An 11,148-nucleotide genomic window follows, 5' to 3' on the forward strand; every position below is an offset into this window, starting at 1 on the left:
AATGATTATTCAGTCCCGAATTCATATTCTTATGCAAAATTAGAATTCCGATTTTCGATTTGGAATTCATCATTTCAATTTCAGGTTTTAATAAATAAAATACAAATAAATTCCAGGTTCGAAATTCAAAATGAACATAAATATTTTCAAACTAAGACATCCAGATTAGGATTTATGATATTTAATGAGAATTTAAATTTTATATTATAAGGTATAAGGTCATGGATTCAGTTCAAAAAATTTTATGTTGAATTATTTATGGCTGAAATGATAGGGATTCAGATTCAGACAGTATTCTAGAGTACCGATTTTGTTTTTAAAATGAGACTTTATATTCCTTTTTTTTCCTGCATAACCAAATTCAAAATATTGGTTTCACTTTCCAAATCGTGTAATCGAAATAGATTCATTGAAAACTTCAATACACAATCTATAACGGGTATTTTGATCAACGAAGCTTTCGCTTGCGAGAATAAAGATGTTACTTTGTACGGCTCGCAAGTCCAAATTAAGCTTTGCAGTCCGGATTTATAATGTTTCGGACAGATATCATGCACATGCTCGTGTATGTCGGCAATGTTGCGGGCAGTAAACTGACACTGTACAGTAATCACTCACGCATCATGTTGTCTTATTGTCAGTACATATGAAAATCTCATGTCACGTTGGGGCGAATGATGAGCGTTTACCCCAGGTCCGCTGTATGGCCGGAAATTGCCACCGCTGCTCCTCTCCCTAGTGTATAATTACTAGGCTTCGGGTGGCTGGTGGCAATGGTAGTGACAGTTGAGGCTCATTTTTGGTGCGGCCGACGACCGCGCAGACAGAACGGATGTGTCTGACTGTGTTGTTGTGGCTTGCTAATAACTTTAGAAACGTTATGGGTGACCCGATCACTCTGTTTCAGTACACGTGTCAGGCAGTTTGTTGCCTGCGGGAGAGGATGCGGCGTCGCGATTTGGCATGGCTACCTGCTGGTGGTAAAGCAGCTAGTGCTTCCCCGGGGCATTACCGGAAGTCTAAACCTGTTTGCCTTGTGGATACAGTTAAAGTGGGCGTCGGAAGTCTAAAGCGAGCCATAGACTACACCACATATGTGCAAATGCGATGAAATTCTGTCTCTGTGAATACGATTTGCATCGTGTATGGCACTGCTTGAATGATAGCGCAAACGGTTTGAGTAAAATCGGTCGGGATCGAAATATTTTGTACAAACCACCCCCTGTGGCATGGTGAATGGTGCTGTTTTACAAACTTCAGGCCATTTACTCAGCCCCAACCAGGGTGGAGGTGGTTTTTCGATGTTGCTGTTGCTATTTTCGCCAGAAATCGTTTGTGTTCGCGCGAAATTTGCTTGTATCGTATGTAGGCGAGCATTGAATGGAACAATCGTCGAGGAATCATCGAATTTGCTCAAACCATTTGTGTAGGCTCGCTGAACACAAGACAAAGAAAAAATAGTTTCACCTAACACTAGATATCTTTCAAACCTGAAAGAAATTTATGTTTGAATTGAAACAGATTGCTATTAAGATTTAAGTTATCTTACAAAGTAAATATTTGAAAGATGTAATTTAAGCTAAGCTGGTAATTTTCAGTCAATTCTATTCGATCCTGGTCAGCGACTAGTGGTCAATGTCAACAAAAAAAGGAAGGTTAAAGTCGTCAATGAATAGAATACCATGCAACAAAGTCAGACAGGCATCAATGTCAATGTTGCATTCAGCTCGAATCCCACACTTAGCTGCTTCTATATTTAATTTTGGGTTTGTGTTGGAGTGGATTTTATGTAATAATTTTTGCAACAATTTGGAAAATTAAATATTTTATTGTGAGCAAAAAATGTCGCAGTAATCAAAATGTTGATTTCAACTTGGTCATAACATTGAAAGCATATGTCGCTTAGGGCTGACCGAAACTTAGTATTGCATGATGCATGACATAATGGATGTCTGACACTGACCATTCGCAGCTTTGAGTTTAAGTGATATAGTTACAGAGAATATTTTAAGATAATTCAAGTATTGAATACTAAATAAATGCTTCATTCTTTTTTTTGTATATTGACATTACAGTAGCTTTTAATCAAGTGATAGAAATATTGAATGAGAAATTATCCATCGATCGATATTAAATATTGCAATAAAAATTTGGATACATTCAGATGTACATCTCAAAATAGTAAAATTGAACGTTTCTACCCAAGATTTCTAAATCATGCCTTATTAGCGTTTTCTAATAAAAGTCATATGAGGCCCTTGAAGCCAAAGGGGTATAAGTGCATAAAAAATGTCTAAAAATACGAAAAAATCACCAACTATAGTTTAAAACATGAGAAATCGTTTGAAATCATTAACTCAAAATCGACCATTTTGTCACTTATACCCTTTGGTTCTGAGGGTCTCATATTTAAAAACAAATAATAGTTTGTTCTCAATAAACACATTGGTTTCAGAAAAATATTCTTTAACATTTGAAAAGCAAACGGAATCTAAAACATGGACGATGGACTTTTTACAATTTATTCCTTATAAAAACAAAAATGTTTTCAATCTGTAAGAAAGGCTCCAATCCACTGTTAAGTGTATTAAATCGGGTTTTTTTTACTGATGTCATTAAAGACCGGATCAAATTTCAAAACCCTCTTTTGTCACTCGGAGTTGGAACACCGAGTTGTATGCAACAAAATTGCATGCTATATAATCGCACAAAACCTATAAATCTAGTAACTTTTTATCAAAAAATCAAAAAAAGTTCAAGATACACAAGGTGAAATAACTCCCATCTTCTGAAATTTGTTTATTGGTCTTGTAATCTTTAGGATATTTGTTTTTTTTATTCGAAATTTACAAAAGATATTTAAAACATTACAAATTCCTCCCTTTGGGTTTTTTGGAGATTTCGAAACGTGGGGATTGGAGGGGAGTAACAAAAGAAGAAATTTATATTTGTTTCAGCCTAATTGATAGCTGATAAAATATTAAACCTCCATAATAACTGAAAACTGATTTCAATTCTTTTGATTGTCCTTTTTTTAATGAAGAATCCAGTTTTTGCCTAGATTTTCTAATTTCAGAGAAACAATACTTGAGAAAAAATGAAACTCTACAAATTTAAAAACATTTAACTGAAAAAAATATAAACATCTTTGACATCATAAAAGAAGACATAAAAAATAGCTAAAATTAATGTTGTATAAAAGTTACGTATTTTCGTAGAAAGCGTTGAAAATATTTATTTGTTTTCTATTTCTGATATTTTTATCCTATGCAGATTATTCTTCCCTTAGAGTAAAAAACTCATGTAACATTTTCCAGGAGTCAAAATAACTGGAGTCCTCCTCCAGTTTGAAAACGCTATAAAAACATTTGCTAAGGTCACATCGAGTAAAGATTAAGCTTGCCAGATTGACCGGTTTTATCCTGGTTCGCCAGATATTTCATACAAAATTTGGGAAAAATGCCGCCATGGTTCCCCAGATTTTATTGAAAAATGCCTAGATTTATTCATCGTTTTTGCCAAATCGAACAAATAAAATCACAACGAAAATTTTTGAGCAAGTTTTTAAAAATAATCATAAAGGTTTTGTGAAAGCCACGATTTAAAATCTGCTGATCACTATTGACGGACATTTTTCGATCGTATTTTTTTTTTGCTATTAGTTTGCTATTGATATTGCCTGGAGTTTTGGTCGACAATTTCAAGTTTGAAATAGCCGATTGAAAATCCCGATTTGTCCGGCCCAGATACGTGCTGAAAAAAATCTGGCAACCTCTGTATAGATTCATCTTAATAAGTCGTTTTTGTTACTTGCTTATTTTTACAAAATTTTCTCCATTTGAAAAACAGTAAGAATATTACGCAATACAAAAGGCATTTAGAATCTCATCGGTTTATTCATCCCACAAATGTTAAGTGGCGTAACTACAGTGGACATAAAATCAATTTTATGGTTTCCTTATAAAAAAAATTATCACCCGTTTTCCGAAGTTTTAAAGTTGACCGTATTCCTTAGAGAAATTTGATGTCAAATTAAAAAAAAAAATCCAGAATGATATTGTTGAAACAAGAGCGTTCACAAGCTTTTGACGTTTGAAAGAATATTTTTTTCAACGAACTCTGGGCATATCATACATAATATTGATTTTTAAAGTACGGACCTCAACCTCAACTCAACTCTTTCTAATTTTTTTTAATATCTCGATTTGATAAGTGAATTTGGAAAGCCTTCTATGAACCGAAGAAATACGAATTTGAGTCTTTTTCCATCATTGCACCTTTTTGTGAGTATTAAACCGGTTCAAGTTGAATTTTACTACCCAACTGTAAATTCTGTCTAGTATATCATTATTGATGTTCATAAATACAGAGCAAGATGCCAATTAAAATATATCTGGATTTGGTTTTATTTTCATAAATATACCTTTTTCTATTAAAGCTTTGGAAACAATATAACATTGGAAAAATTTACAAAGTAAACTTTTTCATAATTTTCAAAAGTTAATAAATTTGGATGGATAAACGACGTTGTTGAAATAGGATTTATGTTACGAATGGTTGAAGTTTTTGTAAATGTATAATTTAAACTATGATTTTGATATGCTTTGGTGATTTTTAACGATTTTAAAACGATTTTGTTATTTTTCAGAGGCTATCCAAACTCCTCAATATTAAAACTAGGGTCCGCTTGAATGTTCTTCATACCCATAATATGTAGTCACCAAAACCCAATCATAGAACTTTGAAAAATGTGTGATGGAATTTACAGATAATGAGTCAAATACCGTACTATTTTGAATTTTAAAAATTGTTATTGTGTTTATTTTATACAATGACGGTAACAATTATTGAAAAATTACACTGCCGCACAGTGGTTCAAATCCCCAAAAAGCCGGAAAAAAGTAAATTTTTCAAGTCAGCAACAACCAAATTTTTTATTTTGGAATCGAATCTCCAATATTCTAGGAACGTTATGATGTATTTAGATATTTTCTAGGACCTTTTATACACCTTCTGTGAAACAAACATGAACGACAACTTTAACACAAGAATTAAAAATAGGATTTTTTATTCTCAGACCAAAATAACTTGAAAAAGCATATAAATCTTAGAAAATTTCTAAATATTTATACCGGAGTGATTTATTATAACCTTATTCACAGTTTGAAGATAAAAAACGTCCTTAATATCATGAACTAATAAAGTTTTGCTTGATTGAAAACCCAATATTAGATGATCAAAAAATTTCTATTTACTCTATTTATTTTTCGGAAGCAAAAATAAAGCTTGCGCTGTCGATCGCCGTGGTAAATTATACACCGTTGAATAGGTGAAAGCCTCATCAAAAACATATCTTAAAATCAGCTGCTAGTTTTTGCTATATTTTGAATACGAAGTCATTGAGTGGAACACTGTTTGGTTTAAAAATGCAAATTTTAAAGTATTTATACAGAGTAAACCAAGCATTATTTGCTTCGATACATATGCAAATTCACCTTAAAACATCAGTTTTAATATTTATCCAACTAATATACAGGAATTTAGGAGCCCATACTTACTTTTAACAAAAATATTCATAACTAATTGAAAAAATATTCAATTTCCTAGTATAAAGCTTAAACCCCGTTTCAGCAGTTATTGATAAAAAGCAAATTTTGAAAAAAAAACTCTAATTTATTATTTTTTTCAACTTTCCGCCAATAATCTTAAAGAAAATAGCTTTTTAATAATTTTTTCCCACTTTTTTTGGTTTTGAACCACTGTGTGCCGGCCAAAAGTTTGGGATCAACCGCTAAAAACATGCAAATTTGGATCGTTCATATCTCAGCCGTCTTAGGACATATTGCAAATCTTCTAATCTGATTTGAAAGATAATGAGCAATAGCTATTTCGGAAGTATTTTTCTCAGAAATAATGTTTTAGTTTAGCACCTAAAACTTAACCTAAAGTAAGAACATTTTCAAAAATTCGCACTCAATATTCAAAGCCGATCATCTCGGGATAGGGTGGACCAAATTTCAAAATTTGAATTGCATTAGAATCCTTTTTCTATACTTTTCAAAACATAATCAAAAAATTTTGTTCAAAAATTTAAGAACTTACTTTTAATTAATAAAATAGACACTTAAGTTTTCGTCCAAAAGTTTGGGATCACCCCTAGTATGGTTTATCGGCCAAAAGTTTGGGATCATTCCTTTAAAAACATGCAAATTTATCTCATTCATATCTTTCTCATCTAACATCGTATTGCAAATCTGAAGGGTTCATTTGAAAGCTTAGGAATTGTTGTTTTTTCTTAAATTCACTAAAAAATTATATTTTAAATCTATAACCATAAAAAATTCAGAATCATAAGTGTGAATTTTCAAAAAACAATTAATTTCAGGTAATTTTTTTATGGTTCTCACTTTAAAATATAATGTTTGAATGAATTTAAGAAAAACAACAATTCCTATGCTTTCAAATGAACCCTTCAGATCTGCAATGTTAAATGCGACCAGAAGATATTCAATATATCTTAAGACGGCTGAGATATGAACGTTTTTAGCGGGTGATCCCAAACTTTTGGCCGGCAGTGTATATAAGGCCCGCAGAGAATAGAGGTATAAGTGCAAAAATGATTGATTTTGAGTAAATATTGCCAAACCGATCAACTTTTAGAACATGGCTTTTTCTAAATGAGCTTTTAGACCGCTGCAAGCTTTGTATGAAAATTTCAAATTCTTGAATTTTTACACCTCCCATAACTTTTTTTTGCTGCCAGAAATAGCAATAAAAATTTTGGAAGCGATCCATGCAGTCCTGAATTAGCGCAACGAGGCTTAATTTTGTATGAAAATTTGTATGAAAAAACAAAGTTTTTCATTCGAGAATCGCCAGACACGTTCTGAAAGTTCCAAAAAATATAACTTTGGATGAAACATGTTCCTTGATTCTTGCATTACATTTCATGTGAACAAAGCACCAACCTAAATTGTACCCCAGAAAATATATTCAATGCTATATAAAATTTTTGTTTTCAAAATTCTTTTATTTAATTATATCGTTTTTGAATGCTTCTTTGAAAGCTGTGTAACAGTAGGATGAAAATAAAAAATTTCAAAAACTGTTTTGCATTTTCAGAGAATTTATTGATTTATATAACCTTTGCAAAAACATTTCATGCTATTATTAAAAGCTCTAGCAAGTGAAGCCTGCCATTTTTGAATACTTTTTAATGGATTCCGATTTTTTATTTTGAAATAATTATAACTTTTTTCATGAAATTCTTAGCTGCTTGTCGCGGAAGCAAAAAATGAAGCTTAAGAATAGTCGGAACCAAAAATCAAAGACCGATTTCATTTCAAGCCTATTTGAAATTTCTGGATGATTTAATTTGCCAAAATTTCTTCTTCCATACAAATTTTCATACAAAACTGAAACGCGTTGCGCTAACTCAGGAATCAACCAAATCATCTCAAATTTTACACTGGTGCTTGGTGACCCAAAAGGCATCGAAAAAACATATGGGAGCGAAAAGTAATTTTTTGCAGCGGTCAAATGGCCCATGTAGGGGAGATGAGGGCATAACGAGCACCCGAGGCATAATGAGAAGTCCATTTTTCTACATAAGTACGTATTTTCTTAAACAAATTTTCATGAGGACTTGTTTCGTACTACCTATAGTATTAATTTTTCACCAAAACAGAAATATCCTTTTCATATTTACAGAAATATTAAATAATAACCAGCAAGGTTCTCAAGTGACGAAAATATTATAATTTTTGAGCACCACCAAATAAGCTTTTATGACCTTTAAATCATCTTGATCTGAAATGTACGCACTGCAACATGATCTACACATTGTTTTTCAATTTTCAGCATCATAAAATTCTTGATTTTTCACTTTAATCAATTGTAAAACGCGTTTTTACTTTAATTTGTTCACTAGAGGCGAACAGAGCACTTTCAATGAAGGCATATTGAGCATTTTCTGCCGGGGAATCTAGCAGCGAATTCGACTCGATGAAGTCAATTGAGTAATAGAGCTACAGCTTAACTTGTATCGTCTGACGATTTGGCCTATTGGTAAGATGTCGGGGAGGTAATCAGTAGACTCGAGTTCGATTCCTGTTCGAGGGGATTTTTTTTGCACATACCATTCATGATTAATTTCATCCGTCAAACAAAACACCAGAAACATAATGTATTAACATGTGTTAATTCTTTGAATTCTACAAACAGACCTAGATTATTTTGTTTTTGCTTTGTTTGATGAATCTACGCCTCACCGTTTAGTGCAATCATGATCATAAATGATAAAAGAAGAAAAAAAAATCACCTCCACCAGGAATCGAACTCGAGCCTACTGATTATCTCTCCGACATCTAACCAATAGGCCAAATCGTCAGACGATACAAGTTGAGCTGTAGCTCTATTACTCAATTGACTTCATCGAGTCGAATTCGCTGCTAGATTCCCCGGCAGAAAATGCTCATTATGCCTTCATTAATGGTGCTCATACTGCCTCGGGGGGTTTCTCATTATGCCTCTACAGTGACTGGTTTTCAGCTTTCGGCAAAATTTTTTAAAATGCATCTTTAAACGTTTTTATCTACTTTTTCAAGTTTCATCCAATTAGACAATAGACTTTTTGAGTGTCGGAACACGAATCAATGATGTAATTCACATATTACAGCTGTTCTCTATGGTTAAATAAGCATTTTCCTTAAGGTGCCCATTATGCCCTCATCTCCCCTACTAGCGGTAAAATATCATTGGAATTAGTTGAGTAAATAAGTCTGTTTGGTAAAGTAAAGGAAGCTTGTGGATATTCTTCAAAAACCTATTTTGTAAGGTTTGAAGTTTTTGGAGATTTAATTGAGATGCACGTCCTCAAAATATTGTAAAATGATTCAGCAAAGAGGATTATTTAATAGGTATTTGTTATCGAATTAAGATTTCAATAAAAGTTCTCAAATTTGCCGAATTAAATTTTTGGGCTCATGAGTCCAAATTTTCCCAATTTTTCTAATCTATTTTTTTTTTACAAATGTCCTAACATCGAGCAGACCGAACTGATTGTCATAAGAAAAATTAAAAACTTCAGATTTTGAAACTAATGTAAACTTTATGCGAGGCAAAAAATGAAAATAATTCAATGAAATGTATTCCTTGGATTATCATTTACTAAACCTGATTGATAAACTTGACAAATTTTGTACACAGTTGAAAATATTTCTAGGGAAGTCTTAGCTACATCCAGCGATAATAAAATAAAATGTCAATTCTATGATTTTATTCCTATCTATTTATTTCCAGGTGCGTTGATGCCAAATCCCGCCCAACTTTGTTCGAAAAGATCGTCCTGTCGTTGGGAGCGCTAATGTTTTTCGCTGCCGGTAAGTTCCTGTTCCTGTGCGCTTCGCATCGATTTCGACTGCTCCAGCAAGGTCGCTCGATTCCGATTCCATAACAACCATCGGGAGTTCGGTTCAACAACCTTCAATAAAAAACATTAGCAGAGTAGAAAACACTTAGAACGAAAGCAGTTGTTTTTCCTTCACGAGTCTAGGCTCTTTGGTGGTCATCAAATTGAAAAAAGCGTTTGATTCTCGAATGGTTTATGGAAAAGTTATCTTAATTTGATTTACGCCGGATGGGGCCTGCCAAAACATAACGTGTTGACCGTGGCCGATTTTCGCTCACCTGACCGTTTTTTGCTTTTGTTATTTTTTATTATCGTTTCAGGTGGCCTGGTTTTCGCCTCGATAGACCAAGTACATCCGGACCTCCATGACAACGCCATCATACTGGGCTGTTTATCGTTCCTGGTGGCGATTCTGTTCGTGATTGACCTGGCCGATCCGTTGGCCCGAATGACGGCACACATGACCCAGACGGATAGCAGCTCGATGGGTGGGGTTTCAAGAGCTTCGGAGACCGAGAAAGATATGCTGAGGAAAGATGTATCGACGGATACGGAAACGCCGATTTATTCTATTTCCAGGGACCACCGGTATCGGGATATGGTTGGACCGGATCGGAGAAGTTTCGATGAAGCCATGGAGCGGGAGCGCTATCGGGAAAGGGATGAACCAGAACGGGTCAGTTACAGACGACGCAGTGAGGTTGATCGGGAACGAGAGGGTTATCTGGAACGAGCTGAACCAAGGAGAAAGAGTTATATGGACCGGGATAACGCAGACCGCCATAGTATGGAGTCTGTCGTAGTCGAGCGGAAAGTTTATCCTTCAGTTCAGGTCCCGGTGTTTGCTCATGTTCGTGCTCCCTACGAAGAGAGTCGTCGAATAGCTGGGAAAGAAATCCAATACTTGCCAAAACAGGATTACCGAGACCGGAGAGACTATCGGGATGCCGGCATGTACTCCAGCCGGCAACACCTTCATACCAGGGAACCTTCACCAAAATCAACACCATTCCATGACAACGAATCCTTTGTAGACGAAATTTCTCCTTCGAGGAGAAGTACTTATGTGCCAGCCGATAACTTCGACCAGGATGTTGTTAAGATGATGTCCAGGCCGAGACCACCACCTCCAGCAAAGCCAACGACATCCCCTGGGCAAAGTTCATCCCGAACGGGATCCTCAAATTGTACCAACTGCCGGGAGACACCGCCAAGAAGTAATCCCGTTAAGAAGAGCAGCTACCACAGTCAACCGATAAGGGACGAACCGGATATGCCCATCAAGCCCGGGTATGTGGCCAATGCTGCCAAAAAGTGGGACGATCGAGCGAGAAGCAAAAGTCAACCGATCATTGGTCTTAACACCATGGTGTGAAATCGTTATCGTTAATTTTTTCGAACAACAGTGTAGATTTGTTTTTCAATAAAGTAGTTTTGTAAAGAGTTGTTTTCAAATAAATGAAAGAAACTTTTTTGGTTTTCTAGATGAATCCATCCTGGGTTTCCTTAAATCGGCATAAAAAAAAACAAAAACATATCCAATCATTATTTCAGCTTACTTTTTGCGCAAAATGTTTGAAAACATGTTAATCCAACAATCCATACCAATGAAAACTGTTTGACAAGAAGTTGACAAAAGTTACAGCTAAAAGTAACAGAAAAACAGGAGTAAAAATTGGTATTTTGGTAGTCTCAAAAATCCTATTTCACAACATTCAACATTCTGGGCTGTTTTTTGA

General features: G+C 34.5%; 1 protein-coding gene across 1 annotated transcript in view; it reads left to right on the plus strand.

Annotated features, from left to right (window-relative positions):
• Window positions 1-10,850, plus strand: part of LOC129748226 (uncharacterized) — a 28,836-nt gene extending 17,986 nt beyond the window's left edge. Inside the window, exons 4-5 of the mRNA XM_055742749.1 lie at window positions 9,301-9,380; window positions 9,730-10,850. Coding sequence (XP_055598724.1) covers window positions 9,301-9,380; window positions 9,730-10,784 — 1,135 coding nt within the window. The 3' untranslated portion in view covers window positions 10,785-10,850. The remainder of the gene's footprint in view (window positions 1-9,300; window positions 9,381-9,729) is intronic.
• Window positions 10,851-11,148: the final 298 nt, after the last annotated feature.

The sequence above is a fragment of the Uranotaenia lowii genome, chromosome 2, assembly GCF_029784155.1.
Source record: "Uranotaenia lowii strain MFRU-FL chromosome 2, ASM2978415v1, whole genome shotgun sequence".
Taxonomy (NCBI): Eukaryota; Metazoa; Arthropoda; class Insecta; order Diptera; family Culicidae; genus Uranotaenia; species Uranotaenia lowii.